At 34.4% G+C, this 16,935-nt stretch overlaps 1 protein-coding gene across 5 annotated transcripts in view; it reads left to right on the forward strand.

The window, feature by feature from the left end:
- The window catches only part of METTL25 (methyltransferase like 25), a 58,908-nt gene that overhangs the window by 23,309 nt on the left and 18,664 nt on the right, over positions 1 to 16,935 (forward strand). For all 5 annotated transcript variants that reach the window (XR_005862546.2, XM_416122.8, XM_015283397.4 and 2 more), the window contains exons 6-8: positions 10,776 to 10,870; positions 13,293 to 13,322; positions 14,466 to 14,539. Coding sequence is in view for 4 of the 5 variants with exons in the window: in XM_416122.8 (XP_416122.6) it covers positions 10,776 to 10,870; positions 13,293 to 13,322; positions 14,466 to 14,539 (199 nt within the window). In the remaining variant the exon portion in view is untranslated. The remainder of the gene's footprint in view (positions 1 to 10,775; positions 10,871 to 13,292; positions 13,323 to 14,465; positions 14,540 to 16,935) is intronic.

The following is a 16,935-nucleotide window of genomic DNA, read 5'->3' on the forward strand; positions in this document are numbered from 1 at the left end:
ACAAGGGTGTTTTTCATGAGTAAATGCATAAAAAATATATTAAATTCTGAAACTATCTCACATTTACAATTTAGAGTGTGTGTGCACAGTAGGAGATTATAATTGAGAAAGCAAAGCTTACTATAATATGCAATAACTAAAGCGTACCATACATTCGAGTTCTGAAAAGACAAATGATTCTATTTTCTGAAATGCTGGAACACTTTTTTTCCAGAGAAATCCCTTTTAGTGATGTGATTTTTAGGAAAATTATAAGCTCAAGGAACTGTGAAATCTTTATCAAAGGAAGTTCTAGTCTTTCCTGCAAAAGGAAAAAGTCATTTTAAGTAGATCCTTTCCTTTCTTCAAAGCAGTAGAAGTAAACTGAGATTCTGCTGTTTTACTGAGCACCACTGAAGAACTAAAACAACTTGAGTTATGTTTCAGTGTGTTTCAGCAGGTCTTTGATTAGTTTTATAGACTATCTATTAATTAGTTCTGTTTCCATTCAAGTATCTGCAAAATGTTAAAGAGATTTGAGATTAAACGTAAAGAAGAGATCTATACAATTATTATCAAAAGAACATATGGAATTACTTTTTACTTTTACGACTCTTGAAAGAAAAACATCTTGTTTGCCTGTGTCTATTACACTACTATATACCTAAGAAAGTTATCTGTTAATAACCTTTTTCTCTTCTGTCACTGTAAAGAACAGTTATATTCTTTGTGCTCTTTCAAGGAGATTCAGAATAATACCCTAACAATTTTATGCTTTGAAATGAAGAAAGTGTATTGAGAACATAGTATAAATGACATGGCTGCGAAGAAAACCTTTCACTTTTTTATAATAACTGTTATTGTGATCAAGTGCAAAAAGATTAATCATACTGAGTGCAGAAGAATTACTAAAGCTATAAAATTTTGGAAGCAAGTTTACATTCCTATTTGGATTGTAGTATTTGTAATATTGTTGGGACATGTCACTGTATATTTTCTGCCAGTCAGAATAGTGTAATTCCTTCCTGAACTTGTTTAAGAACAGAGTCTGCATGTAGTGACAGCCTTTGTTTGTCAAGAGCAAAGAGCTTATGGGATATGAACTAATGCCTGTTTCTCCAGTAATTATTAAGGACTCTAAAGTAAACTACGTGGAAATAAAATGGCATGAAAATGATGAACAACACATGTTTGATACACCACTTATTTCAATAACATCTGTAGGAATGTAATAATAGTCTTTCAAAAAATAATTATAAAATAATTGCTTACCTTCTTTAAAAAAAAATGCATTGTTTTGACATAGTACTGTGCATTATATACCAACCAAGACAAACAAACATGTTTTCATACTTGACAAGGAAGAGCAAATAGAATGCATCTTTCAAGCTGAAATAAAAAATAGAAAAGTTTCTTTAGAAAACAAAGATCTCTTTCAAATAGAGAACTCCGGAAAACTTTCTCTCATATTGCAATACAATTTCTATAGTTATTTCATTTATATTCCACAAATTTAGTGACAATGATTGTTTTTTATAAGTCTCAGATAGCTGCCTTTTACACATCTTTGTTACGTATTCAACATAAATATACTCTAATCCTTCAGTCTCCAGGCTACACAATTTCTAGTATTTGAATTACTTCAGCAGAATTCCTTTTAAGCACAGTATTCTCACGGAGTATTGCAAGTTCAAGGCCTTAGTGAGAAAAATTTAATATACAGTGTGACCTCTGAGTGCCAATTCCAACTTGAATGTGACAGGGTTTGTCATGTAGAAGACTCCTGATGCATTACAAGACTATATCCACTCCTACAGCTGTTTAGGCATAGCTCATATTTGCTACAGAAAAGTGTATCTTTTTTCAGTAAGATAAATCATATATTTGCCAACAGATGGGATGAGGAGAAGAAAGAGTAGGAGGCAGAAAATATAGCTCTGTTGATGTTACTAGCTACATTAAAAGGATAGTTATATATTTTACCTATGCATGTATTGTACTTATTTCTCCTATTTTGCTAACGGGATTTGTCTGATTTAGGATACAAATCCTTGTAGTTTCTCAAATTTGTGTCATGCCTTGCTGAGTGCTATAAGAGATGTCCAACAGTGTGAAAAGGCAGTAACTGGCTACAGTGGGAGATTTTTCTAAGTAAAAGAGGTAGGCAGGTCTAAAGTAAGAAAAAGATTTCACTGGTGTTGAAAATGGTCTCCTTTTTCTTTGGAGTTTGTTAAAACTCCAACTGTAGAATAATCTGTTGTCCAGTTTAAGAAGATATTTTTTTTACATATCAGAAAATTGCAAAAAATATTTATTCACAGTAGAAGGAGTTTATATAAAGGTGCTATTCCGTTTGCTTCTACATTTTTAGGGTAGTTTATGGATTTTTTATCCTGTGCTTCCATTTTATTTGAGTCCTTTGAGATAAGTAATGTATGTGTCAATAAAAACAAGCTTTTTTTCCCAACTAATTTAACTTACAAATTAGAAGTAATTTTATTTTCCTATTACTACGCTTATAATTAGTGCTTTGCATAACTGTAATGTTTTTAATATTATATTTACAGTTTTGGTTATCAGAATATAATGTTGTTTTTATTAAATATTCAGTGTGTTTGGGAAAATGACTACTGTCTTTTGAATCTTTACGTAAGTAGACACAGCATAGTATTTAACATATGTAATGTATTTCCAAATCAGTGACTACATTTTTTATTCCCCTGATGTCTGAGTTAGATTTACAGTACACCTCAACATTAGAAAGAGTTAGTTTCATATTTCTGTTGTTGATTTTTAATATGACTAGCGATAACTTCCTAGAATTAGGTAGCAGTTCTAAAAACCAGTATTTTCATACAGCTCTAGCAAAGAATTTGTTTTAATTTCCTCTCACACCTACTAACCTCAGTTTTTATGGCAGTTCTTGGGTTTGTTGATAGTACCAGAATGAACTGTTGTCTCCTGGGAAACCAGGCTTCTTCAGAGAACTACTTCTGAGTATGTCATCTCCATCCTCACTGCACTTTCATTTGTTTAGATTGTAAATTATTCAAGAACTTGCAAGTGGTAGTGAGACTGGAAGAGCAGGGATCTCTCCCTACCTTAATATGGCCCCTGCTTACATACCAGTGCTGACATAAAACTGTCAGTAACCATTTAGTCATTTTTCACTTGTTTTCCTTAAAGGTTTCCTTTCATTTTTCAGTAATATATTTCTATTATTAATCATGTTTTATTGTGTTCTGGCTAATAGAAACAAAAATCACTTTCTCTGCAAAGAGCATTTTAATAAGAACATTTTAAGAAATCTTAGTAGTTTTCTAAAAAAAAAAAAACTAATCAAAAAACAGAAAAGGGGAAATGGAAAATGCTCATGTCAAATGAGCTCTGCTTGTATTTTTTTGTAGATGTACTCTTATACAAATGCTGGTTATATTCCTTGGAAGGAGAAAAACTCTTAAGTTACACAGAAGGGGATGCTCCTAACGCTCTTTAGATTGGATTAGTTCACACACCTTTTTGTGTGGACTAAGAATGATGAGTTGCTGAAACAGATTGCCCACAGAAGTTGTGGGTGTCCCATCCCTGGAGGCATTTAAAGCCAGGTTGGATGGAGCCCTGGACAGTCTGATCTAATGGGTGGAAACCCTGCCCACTGCAGGGCATTGGAACTGGTTTGTCTTTAAGGTCACTTCCACCCCAAGCCATTCTATGGTTCAACAATTCCATGCAGTTTGACCATTTACCCTACACTCTTAAGGACACACTGATTTTATAGCAACTTCAAGTAGTAAAGTGGAAATGACAAGATAAAGAACAAGAAATGAGAGTAGAGAGGATGTTTTAGTCCTGTCTGTTATGGTTGTTTTTATCTTGACTATCAACATGTCCAGAGCTACCCAAGCAAGGATGTGATTCAGACTCGATTGCTACCTCTCAGGTATTGCTCTTGGCTTCAGACAGCTGAAGAGCAGTTCTTAGTGCCAGCCTTGTGGATTCAGCCACGTATGGGCTTTAGGTGCCATATCACATTACTCTTCTCTGTTTGTCTTTGGCGAGAATCCTAAAATGTTATTGGCCAACAAGTATATGATTAATATAGAGATTTTTCAATGTGCTTGGCAGTCCTTGTACAATTACCTCACACTGACAGCTGTGTCTGATCTTCAGTCAGTTGTGCTTTTTCTGTACAATTGGCACTCCTCTATTTTAGTCATGAGTATTTTGGAGCTGCCCAGAAGTTATTCAGAATGGAGCCATCGCATACTCTTGATTTTTTTTTTTAAATCTTTTTAGCTTTCTTTTACTTCCATAATCACAGAATGAGATGCTAGATACTCAAATGCATTGGATATGAAGTACAAAAAAGCAGTTGAAGTGCAAACAAATCTATTAAGTGTCTGAACTCCAGGTTTTACATGCTTTGAAATTGGTAAAATGAAAAAAATCAATCAAGAAAACCTTTGAAAAACAACTCAATGGACCAGTGAGAATTAAGCGTCTTAAATACTGAAATCACACACTGAAGTAGAGATGCAAACTGGGGAATTATAGTTCATAATTGTAGTGGAATTTGTGTGTTGGAGAGAAAGATTGAAGATGAACAAAGATGAGGCACTAACACATCCAGGAGGAGTCAACTGAAATGGATGGTAGCGTCAAAATAATAGCAGCTGTGAAGGAGATGTTACTGTTTTAATGGAATAAAACAAAAGATAAGAACATATAAAAAGGAAATAGAAGTTCTTTTAGAGTATACACTGCTACATGCTATATTTTACATGAGCTGATACTGATCACACTTCATAAATAAATGGAAATGGAAATGTTTGTGTCCAACACAATTTTTAAGCGGTAACAGACAAAAATGTATTTAAGCATTCAAGTCTGACAAGATAATGCAGTGATAATTCACTGAATGGTATTATTAGGTACTGGTAATACTACACCATCCTAAAATACATTCCAAATTCGAATATTAAATGTGAGCGTTTTAAAGCTTTAATGCCTTTCTGTATTAAAGTATGTGCCAAAAAAATCATAGGTGAAGTTCAATACAGAAGGTGTCTCAGTCTTAATGATGATTTGTAAGGTAAGTATAAGATACCTGCCACTAAAAACTACAGTGTGAGTGGTTTATTACTGCACTGGCTTTGGGTGTACAATCAGCTTGACAGTACTAAGTAAATAGAACAAGCTCTCATTCTCCTGAAGTTATGTTCTCATGTTGAAACACTTTAAGAAACTGGTGTTTCACTGCATTTCAGTAATAAATTGCCTAAGATAAAGTGTTGGATTGAAATAAGCATTGGTTATTTTTCTAAGGAGAATATAGTTTCTTAAACAAGACACAATAGTGAGTAAAGTTGGAAATTCAGCCTGTACACTAAAAACATATTTTTGCCTTCTCTTTGCCACATACTATTTACAACCTGATGAACTCATTGCTAGAAAATACTTCTCGTTGTTGTAATTATGTATATAGTAGAAAATCTTAAAATCTGAGAATAGAAAAATTAAGGACATTTCAAAAAAGTCAGAATCCTCTATTTTATAGTGCTTTGCTATTTACTTATCCTAACTTATTTGTATTACTTACATAAAGAACAGATGAAGAGATTCAAAACAGCTATTATAATCGATGTATACAATACCATGAAAGTGAAACAAAGCCCTGGCTTTGTTTATTTTTTCTCATTAATTATTCACTAACCGTTGGGATAGGCATTGTTTTGTTACAATGTTTGAATTGATTCTGCCAGAATGAATTTAAGAAATAGTTTTCAGTGTAGTATTTCAGTAAAATTCTCCAGCAGAATGTAAAGCAGAAAACAGATTAATTTGGATCAATTAGAAATTGCAAGAGAGTAAAAAGATGAGAAGCATAAGTGCAAGTATGTTTTCATTAGGTGATAACGGAGGAAAATAAACAAGAAACTGCATGACAATGTGGAGCCCTAGTGAAGCTTATTTGTGTTCTAACAGTAAAACCTATTAGTTCTGATGTTTCGTAGAAACTATATTGTGCTAGAATTATGTGATATGTAAATTTTAAATGTTAACATGCTAGAAATAGTAGTATCTTGCTCAGAGTTAAGATCTATGTCAGGCCTAATATTACAATTAGTGGAGAAACTTGTCCCTTTCTCTTGAGGTTTCTTTAAAACCACTGTACACATGTAGAACAATTAGCCTGTAAAATCCTTCCATTTTACTTGTACTATCAGATATTTTTTATCTAACTATCAGAAAAAGAAATATTAATAAATAACATTCAGTGTTCTATATTTGGAAATCCTGCTCCCTCCTGCTTAACTATTTTGTTAGAAAATCCTTTAATAAATTTATTTTAATCACTGTTCAGCAACTAAGAGCATTAGTGGGTCGATGAATACGGTGAGAACAACAATGAGGCTTCCCTGACTTTTTTCTGCATCCAGACAGAATTAAATCATGATGAAGGAAGTTGTATTTGCTCTAATTTTATATATACATATATGCATATATCCATACATTTGATATGATTTCTAATTTTTTTACTACTCAACATAAAGTCTCAATATCCCAGATGTCCATATGTACTGTCTTCTTTTTCACTTGGAACTTAAATAACCAGAGGGGGGAAAAAAACTCAAAGGAGTACAAGTACTTCAAACGGTCTCTGCCATTACTATTACAGTATTCAAAAAGTTATTCAAGATGGAAGGAGGCTGAAATCTCTACAAAATGTAACAGCGTTTTACTGAAGGTCTTACAAAAATGTCTAGATAATTGGAGGACAGAAAATAGCTTGTGACTTCTAGGAATGAGTTAAGAAATAAGAAATTCATTCTGACAGCATATTAAAAATGACTAGTAGCATTGAGTTCCCAGAAGTGGAAAATGGTAATCTAACTTACTTTGTAGAAAATTTAGTCCTATTCAGTTGATGATAAAATATGAGACTTTGCATTTATTCCAGTTTAAAATGTTTTACCTGGGCCTTTGTATTTTCCTTTGGTAGACAGTGTTGAGTGAGAAAGTCCATAAATATTTTGCAGTTGTGTCTGGTATCTCGGTATGTTCGCACATGTTTCCCAAAGTGTTTAATTATTTCCTCCATAGGATTTAAAGTATATAGGAAACCGAACTCAAGACAGCTTCTTCATATAGCATATTCTTTTCAAGACCTATCTCATTTCTGCCTGTTAGACTAATGTGATAAATCAGCTGCATGGGGGTTAGTTGTGAAACATCGCTGTGGTTACAAGAAGAGTTAGTAAATCCATCGAGGGATTGCATAAGTTACGCTAATGTTTCAAAGGATACTCTGATTTTTGCTTAAGATCCATAAAAGACGTGAAAAATCTGTAATGGCAAAAAAAGCAATCACTTGGAAAGTTCTTATTAAAATTCTTATTTGTGAATTTCACGGAATAACAGATTCACAGAACTGCAGGGATTGGAAGGAACCTCTATAGAGATCATCAAGATCACCCCCCTGCTAGAGCAGTTTCCTTACAGCAGGTTGCACAGGAAGGCAACCAGAAGGATCTTGAGTATCTCCAGAGAAGGAGACTCCACAGTGTGCTGCCTGTTCCCATGCTTGAGTCACTGTGACTCTTTCTAAAAGATCCCTGTTTGTTTGAACTGAGGAGCTCAGAACTGAACACAGTACTCCAGATGTGGCCTCACTTGGGCTGGGTAGAGGGGAAGGACCCCCCTTGACCTGTTGACCATGCTCATTTTAATGCACCCTTCTTGGCCACAAGGGAACACTGCTGGATGATGACCAACCTATTGTCCACCAGGACCCCCAGGTCCTCCTCAGAGTTCCTTTCCAGCACATCATCCCCCTAACCTGTGGAGAAGAGATGGCTATCAGAAAAATATTCTTTACAGTTGAAAAAAAAGAATGGTATGGACAAAATGAGTTTGTTTAAATATGTACATATAAACAACACTTCCATAAAGTTATGCCACTAACTTCAGAGGGAAATAATAGGGATTTGTTATACAACTATTGGTTTAAACTTTTTTTCCTTCTGTGTTGAACTTTATATGTTTTTGTGTAGTCTATACCTTTGTTTCACCCTGCTGTGTGTTACTGGGTGATTTTCGTGAGTACAGTTCCTTACTTTTGGCAGATGTATCCATTTTGTGGTGTCAGTAAAAAGTAACAAGCATCTTCAAGCTACCTTAATCAGGATTTTATTTGTGTAGGCTTCCAATGAACTAACCTGTTCCAAAAAGATGAATTAGGATAAATCTTCTCATGTTCGTAATGATACTGCTTTAGCTCTATGATGCCTCTTGTGTGTTCTCTTCCTCTGTATGTAATTGAAGTTAAAATTATAGCATGGTTTGAAGATTTTCTTGTAGAACATAACAGATTTTTTTGCAGGGGTTTTTTGGTTTTTTTTTTTTTTTTTTTTTTTTGGATGTAATATTTGACTTAGAGTTTAAGTCAGTTATTTAACTAGCATGTTCCAGTATTATTCCTTAGCATAGCTTTTGTTCACCTCATCAAATAATTGCGTAGAATTCCCATTTTGTTAACCTTTCATGGAAGGAGAATCCTGTTCAGCTGGCTTCTTTACATTATGACATGATTTATTATTTGCTTCATGCACTGTTGATCACTTGAGGTGTTTGCTGTGAAATCTTCCACAGAATACCCATATTTAAAATGTTTTAATCTTTTATAGAGTTGTATACAGTTTAGTACAATTTTGCATTGTCAGGCAGAAGCACAAGATGGTAAATAATGAGCTATGTAATATTAAGCATATAAAATTATGCTTATAAAATTAAAAGCATTAAAAGAATTTTCAGGTCTGTGAAGTCTAGCTGATAAACGTATACACTTTATAGGAATATATTTATCTTTAAACTTTTTTTTAATCAGCAATAGACTCAAGAATGCATTGGATATGGAAAAACAAAAAGAATTCAAGGCAATATTGTAGATATATAGCCAACTTTGTACGTAGACCAAAAAACCTAACTCACAGGTTTCAATAAAGAAGATCATGTTTTGTATCATCATCTTTTCAAAGATGTCATAAATTCTTCAGCATTATGCACGAGTACAGTGTACACATATTGAGATTGTAGCTCAGTGGTTAGCAATTTTAATTGCATGGATGATTATTTTGCCTAGAGGAGTGGGTGTAAATTATAAGGGATAATTTGAAAAGATTGATGATTTTATCTTTCTAACTCAGATTGCACATTTTTACTTTGAAATATTCTATCATACATATTAGAAAAGCTTATTAATGTGACCCTTGAAATAGGAACCATGGGAGTCATTGTTTGCTTTCCAAATATATATTTAATAAGATCTTATTACTATCCTTGTTGTAGGAGCTTTATTCCATGTACTCAGTAATTAGACCTGAAGTTAAATGACGTTTGATGTCTTGTCATGAAGCATTTACAAATACTTATATAGTCCTAGTGCTGGAACAAGCTGCAATCTGTTTTGTCAAATTTCGTCTTCAGGTCTACAGCAACTTTATTCCTCTTTCTGTTAAGTATCCCACATTAATGTTCATTTTTTTCAATAATGGTCCTTAAACCAGTATATGTTTCATAGGAAGCTTTTAGCCTTTGGGGCTAAAAGGAGAGCAGAGTGTGAGGTTGCCTGCAGAAGATTACTTGCTCTCTGTTACTCTCTAGAGATCAGTGGTCATTGGAGATTAGCACAAGAAGAACTGAAGAGGTGGAAGAGGGTTGTATCCTTTATAGTTTCCTCTTACCCTTTTTCTTTGCCTACCTTTCATGAAATGAATTCTGCTTATGTGTTTGTATCCCCAGACTTCTGGTAAATTTGGAGAGTCGTATTTCTGCTGTCCTTTTTTTAACCCCATTAAACTGATTTATCTTGAAATGTGCCCAAGTCATCTCTCTATGCTAAAAAGCCAGGATCTTAGCCAATTTGTTGTAGAATTGTTTTGGTTTGTTTTGTTGGCTTTTTTTTTTTTTTTTTTTAAGGTAAGTACTAATTCTTATTCAGTGCTCTGAAAGATCAGCTGACAAATACACTAATAAAAATCCTTAACGTTGTGGATTTCATCTACATTTACACCTAGATATTATGAACACTTAATAATAGTCCGAATAGATAATCGTCCAAACTGCTTGTTTAGTTTTCCCACATTTTCATCAGTGTTAAACACAAAGAGTTTTGCTGTTATTCAAAATATTAATGATACTGAAACAAACTGAACACAGATTGTGATGCAAATGCTTCTCCATCTTTTGAAGGAACAGCAAGAGCCTTTGCAGCTGCTCATTTCTGGAGAGCAAACATTCTGTCTCTCAGCAAAGCACAGACCTTCAGAACTGAAATAAACAAATACACATTCTTTGTGATGTTAGAAGATGTTTATAGTAGAAGAGGAACACAGTGAGAAGTAATACTGAAGTCCTGCTATACTGAATGACTGCCTGCCTAACTTCTTATAACTCATGGCATGGCAGGGTGTACCAGGGGTATTTGCAAGTCCTACTGTTGTCCCTTAGAACTTTTTTTTCTGTTGATTTTTGTAAAAATGACCTGGTTAAAAAAAAAAAAAAAAAAAAGTTTGGAAAAGTGAAATTACCAGAAATTCATTATCAGCCAAAAACATCTGTTATGAGGAAAATCCATAATTATAATACTAATGTTTCTTGGTACTGGACTGGAACAGTTAAGTGTTTCTGCTACCATCCATTAACTGTTCATCTTGCTCAATACATTGTTTACACTGTAAGGTAAAGTAAAGAGTTCATGAAAGCTGTGCCTGTTGGTTTTTTTTCCCATTTTGCAGATTGCACAGAGGAAATGTGGGGATTTCCCATGTGTCAGTACTTGAAGGACGAGGGCTGGTGCTGTGGTCGCAATGCTAGAATGTCAGCATGCTTGGTATGATTCCCCTTCTTTCCTTTTTCCTACTGAGAGCTCTATCCAGATATTATAGGATTCATTGTTTTTGGCTTCTAATCCAAGAGCCATGACTTTAATCCAAGATTTTGCAGAGTAACATCATTAATGTTGTAAGCATGATGAATTGTATCTAAAAAAATAGTACTGACCTTCTAGTGTTATATATTTTATACTTGCTGAAGGCATGAAAAAATGAGTATTGACAGAAACATATTTTAAGAATGGACAAAAAGGCCAAACCTTTGCTAAAACCTAAACAAGGTAACCCCTCGGGGTAATAGTTTTTGGCCAAGGACTTAGAGTGGAACAAGGTAATTGTAGAAGGATTGCAATCAGTAACTCCCCCAACGCCTTCATGATTCATAATATTGAATGTTCCGACTTCTTGAAACCTAAACAAACTTGCCTCTTCCAAATGTGAGAAGAGATCTAAAATCCATGTGGCTTAACAGACTAGAAACATCTTTTTAGCATTGCACCAGGAGTTGCAAAGACCTAACCTCGGTGAGACAGAATGATGAACTGTTGTCTAATTTGAAAGAACAGATATGTATCAAAAATTTTGACCACTGTTTCAGTTAGAAGTCTAATATCCTTTATAGCTTTTAATTTCTTGTATCGAGATGAGTCATGGGTTCTGGTGAGCCTCTGCTGCTACCTATTTACCTCTGTTAGAAAGAATAGTGTGGACTAAAGAGGCAGTACAGGTTAACATATCAAGGTTATATAAATGCAAGCTAACATGATAATTTAATACTGTCAGATGAAAGTAAAGGAGGACAGTTAGTATTTCATTAGGCTTAAATGTGTTACCCTTGGCAAGGTACAAGAAAAAAATCTGTTTCTTTTAGCCATGATGTTGTAAAACCTTTATCATAAAAATACTTTCTAAAGAGATTGCCTGTTTTCTTTTTATTGTTAGTGTAATGCAATACCATTACTTCCTAGGCTGACCCATTAGTTGCTTTCTTTCCCATTCCTTTTCTTTTAGAAAGGGAAAGTTTGGGCCATATTTCAACAACGGTAGGAAGATAAATTTTGTAAGCAAATGACTCCGAAGAGATAGTACTGAACATGTCATATATATGTTTTAGAGCTCAGAGAATTCACAGAAATTAGGCAGTTAAAAATCTCTTTTGTTTAAATCTTCACAAAGGCAAGGAGTTCTCCCATGTCACTAGATGCTTCTACTGTTACTACATTTGAAATTCCCTGCTTCCATTTTCCATGACTAGGACACTCTTTGCCCCCTAGGAGGTAGAAAGGAGATGGTGCCACGCAGCTAGGCACCCACGTTCCCAAGGGCAGCAGCTAGCTTGGAGAAACTGAATCTGCTGAACAGTGATAATATACTCACCGTTAAAACATATGTTCATCATTACATAGCGTTCAAATTGGTTAAAGGGCCAATGGACAAAGGGTCTGGACGAGATACTCAGATTCACACTCTTCCAGAACATGCTAGAACACACATCCATCTTCTACAATGTGGCAGGTGTACACTTTTCATTTGTACAACTACTTGGATTGTAGTTGAAGCACAGTCTGAAATACAAGATCAGTTTTCAAATTAGGAGAAGGAAAAGTGGGCGATTCAGTGAAAAGCAGTTCTATCTGCTGTGGTGGAATTTGGGGACAATGATCCTTAAGTGGTAAAACATTTTTTATTTTTTATCTAATTTATTTTAGTGTCAGATAACTGATTGAATTTTTTCCTTCATTTCTACTATGATCTTTACTGCTGTAGAAAAGCATTCCATTCTTCTGATTATTTGCCATTCTTAGTATGGATCTTAAAAATCAAGTACTCTTATACCAGCATCAGGATTTGTGATCTGAGGAATCTGTTGTGAAAGTTTATGCATATCATTTTTAAATTCAGTCCTTCTGAATTTTTTTATTTATTTTACACTCTTTATACTAGAGTCTGAAAGTACTTACAGGCATTGACCATTGAACTAATTTTTACTTTGAAATAAATGTGAATTGTTTGCATTTCTGCAAGAATAGAAGATATAAAATGAATATCTAATGTTGCATTTAAAAGATTATATAGTAAATAATTATACAATAATTATATAAAACAATACGAAGACAGAAAAAAATATGAAAAGGATTCTCAGAAATTCTTTGAGAAAACTAAGAAAAAGAAAAAAATTTTGCTCACATCTATTTCTGTACAGTTGGTTATCATTGCTTCTCCTATAAATAAACCAAAATAACAGGAGTGAGCTGTTTATGATTCTGTAACTGTATTAACACTTTAAAGTGTGCAAGCTCATGTTATGCCACACCATTAATCTTTTAAAAAGTCATATCCTTTGACTTTTATACGATGTGTTTATAAAATGTTCTGATAAAGAATAAACATATCAGCAGTTTAATTCCTTCTCTCTTAAAGGCTTTGGAGCGAGTTGCAGTCGGCCAAATGGTAAGTCGTACTGTTTATTTTAACCATTCTAAGATAAAATGTGTTTTTCCCCTTTAAATGCTCTTAATCCATGGCCTTTTATTGAACTTCTGAATTTCTGGAATCTAAAACACTAGCATGCACTACATCAAATCCTGATAGATAGCATGTGTCATCATTTTTATTGCTGCGATTGTACCTTGTGAGTCTGTTTTCTCCTGATAATTAAGAGTCTGAAAAAAAGGCATAGCTTAAAACTTAAGACATTAAGCTACTCTTCCTAACTTCTTGCACTATCTTTCAGCAAGTATATAAATTAAGTCCAAATGCCCTTCTGATATCCCTGGTTTGGATCACGCTATCCCAGTGTTATATCAACGAAAGTAAAAATAGAAATTGTTATGACAAAAGCTTATATCTGTAAGAAACATCATCATTCTCGTTTTTTAATCTCTGGGTTTTTTTTATCTGTGAATACTTTGAATTACTGTTGTGCAAATTATCCTGTTTGGGATGGCAGACACCTACTGTGCAAATATTTAAAAAGACTGAGAACTCTCTTCTCTGTGTGCAATCCTACTGTTCCCAGTTGTCTTTCATTGTGGGTGTGCTTTGCCATGAATTTTAGACTGGCAACTATTAACTATTTTTATGGAAACAGATCTTTTATACTCAAAGATGTGAACTTTTCAGTGTATTCTGTTTTTATGAGCACAGTGCTTTCTGCATTGCTGAGACTACAGCATATGATGATTCAGCTAGGAAATTATTTATTTGTCCTTAGAACAGTTTAGGTAAATTATTATATTTATTTTGCAGAGTAGAATTTGGGTCGTGATCACTACATTTTTTCTCTGTTCTTTTTCTCTCTGCCAATCTTTGAACTTCTACTTCAGGCTTTGGGTTTCTTTTTTTTTTTTACATTCAAGTTGTGTTAGAATCTGGTAATGTAAATTTAACTGGATTCAGGAACATTAGTAAAATGCCCAGTTGTTTTGACTGATTGTAAGGAATGTAAACCAATAAGTAGTTAAGGAAGCCAATATTGTTTTGTTGGTGGTGTTGTTGTTTGTGTGTGTGTGTGGTTTTTTTTGTCTTTTTTTTTACTATGATATTAATTTCAATGCCAATTTTAAATCCTTTCTGATGATTTTTTTTTTCCAGCTGCCTACAGAATCGTTATTTTATCGAGCTGTTCTTCAGGTTATTATAGAAGAAACTTATGGTGTCACCAAAAGGTAGGAAGCTCTGAATTCAGAGAATACAAAACAAGATCTGATTTTCTATCATCCCTGTTCTGTATTTCTTAAGAAGCAGGTATGAAGAATCAGTTTCAGACTGAACATTCATATTGGTATTAAAATGAAAGATACATTTTTTCCTTCTGCACATCACATTTGTTCCTATGTCCACATCACACGCATTACCCTTCCTTTACCCATAGCTGAAATAGGTCATCCTTGGTACCGAATTCATTATTAAAATCTATCTTCAACAGCAAAGCAATAGCAAACGTTTAAAATTAACACAGCCTTAAGCTGCCCTGTAATTCAGAAGTCTTGGCAGCTTTAATACTGCAGAAGACAAAAAGACATTTCCATTTGTCCTGAGAAAAATGACCAATGGCTAACATGGCTGTGAAGAGCTACTTACTACCTATCCCTGCATCAGCAAGTGCTGTGCCCATGAACAAAGGGATTTAGCAAGTTAATGCTTGACATCTTCTTGACATCTTCACTAAACACTTTTCTGGAGTTGCAGTCTGGATTAACTTTTATCTCATTATGTGGGACGTATGCTCATTAGGATGTGGTACACATCCAGAAGCACACCTTCCACTTTAATTTTGGAGCTCTGATCCTGTTTCACAGTGCAAACCATGTTATGGGAGGTGAAACCCATAAAATATATAGGTGAAACCCCGAAAGTCACTTGGGAAATATACTTCTGATCTAAAATAAATGGTAATGCAGATACCCCCAAGTATTTTGCAAAGTGAGGGGCCAGTCAGCTAGACCTTCAGAAGGTCAAACTCCTGGAAGAAGAAATAGTTGTTTATTTTAAAATTACCTAAAAGTTAACACATAAAACCATTGTTGATAAAGTGTGAAAAAAAAAATAGAAATGTGAGATGATTGTATACTTCATTTGTAAAAGGAAGCATAATTTGGAGGAAGTAATTTAGGATTATCCTTCTGAAATAAAAGTAGGGCAAGCCTACCTGCTTTCAAGCTGACTAATGCGAGTTGTCACCAGTTTCAGTGGAACAGCTGATATTTTCTTTATTGTTCTGAAACCTTGTGTGATTGTTGTGCATTTTTTGAGATGTCCAGTTCCAGAATAACACTTAACACATTAAAGCAATTGAGAGAATAAGCTGTTAAGACTATGAACTATTATTAATCTGTTCTCGTTTTTTAAACTACTTCTATACAACATGAATCTATTAAATATATTGAATATCTATGCTGACTCTTGCCAGCAACTAAGCACTAACCAGCTGCTCATTCACCACCCCCTCAGCAAGTGAGAAAACCTCACCAAGATAAGGACAGTTTGATAAGTGAATGATAGGGAAAGGTGGAAAAAATGCAAAGCAACCCTAAACACAAAAACAAGTGAATCAAAGGCTCACCCTCTCACCAGCAGCCTGCTGCCCAGGCACTCTTCAAACATCCACTACCTTGAAAATACCACGTTCCAGTTTTATTGCTGTGTATTGTGGTACACAGTGTGGCATATCCCTTTGGTGGCTTTGAGTCAGCTGTCCTGGCTGGGTTCCCCCCTGGCCTTTTGCCCAACCCAATCCTACTTGCTGCAAGGCAGAGCTGTGTGACATCAGCTGAAATATCCATGTGTTATCAGCACTGTTTTAGTCACAAATGCAAAACACAGCACCATATGGGCTGCTCTGGAGAAAGTTAACCTATCTCAGCCAGACCCAGTGTGATATCTTTCCCCCACTAGCATCTAATTAGGAGGGCAAAGGCCTGTCATAGCAGCGTAATCGTTAACTGATTTTCAGACTGCATCACCCCAAATGTTTAAATGCACCTCAATATTAAATATGACTACAGAAATTCTTTATTTTTTAAAGATAAATCTGACCATTGGTTCTCAATGAATGGGGATTCCTGCCACCCAAAAAACATTAGAACTGCCACTGGGTAAAGTCATTACATTGACCTATTGACCTCAGTAGATGTTAATTCTGATCCTTAAATAAGGAGAAAGAGTTTTTACTAAGAATAAGGAGGGAGAAAAGTTTAAAGTATTTACAAATTAAAACATAAAAAAAAAAATCTATTTGTTATTATTTCTACTTCACTTACTTTATTCTTAAAAAACTGAAATGCATGTTCAGGAGCAGCTGTTGTAGCTGAAAACCTAACTCCTATGCTGCAAAACTGGACAAGAGCAGTGTTATGTGGGGGAGTAGTCAAGAAAGTGAGTTCAGATTAACAAAAGTTTTATGTCATTTCTCCAAAATATTTTAAACAAAGAAGAAAAAATAAACGAGTGTGACCTGTCAGCGTTTCTATATGGTCTTCATGTTTTTGTGCATTATTTTAACATATTTTCTTAAACTGTCTGCAATTTTAGCTGGCTTCAAGAGTAAGCCACTGTCGTAAAT

Source organism: Gallus gallus, chromosome 1 (genome assembly GCF_016699485.2).
Source record: "Gallus gallus isolate bGalGal1 chromosome 1, bGalGal1.mat.broiler.GRCg7b, whole genome shotgun sequence".
In the NCBI taxonomy this organism is placed as follows: Eukaryota; Metazoa; Chordata; class Aves; order Galliformes; family Phasianidae; genus Gallus; species Gallus gallus.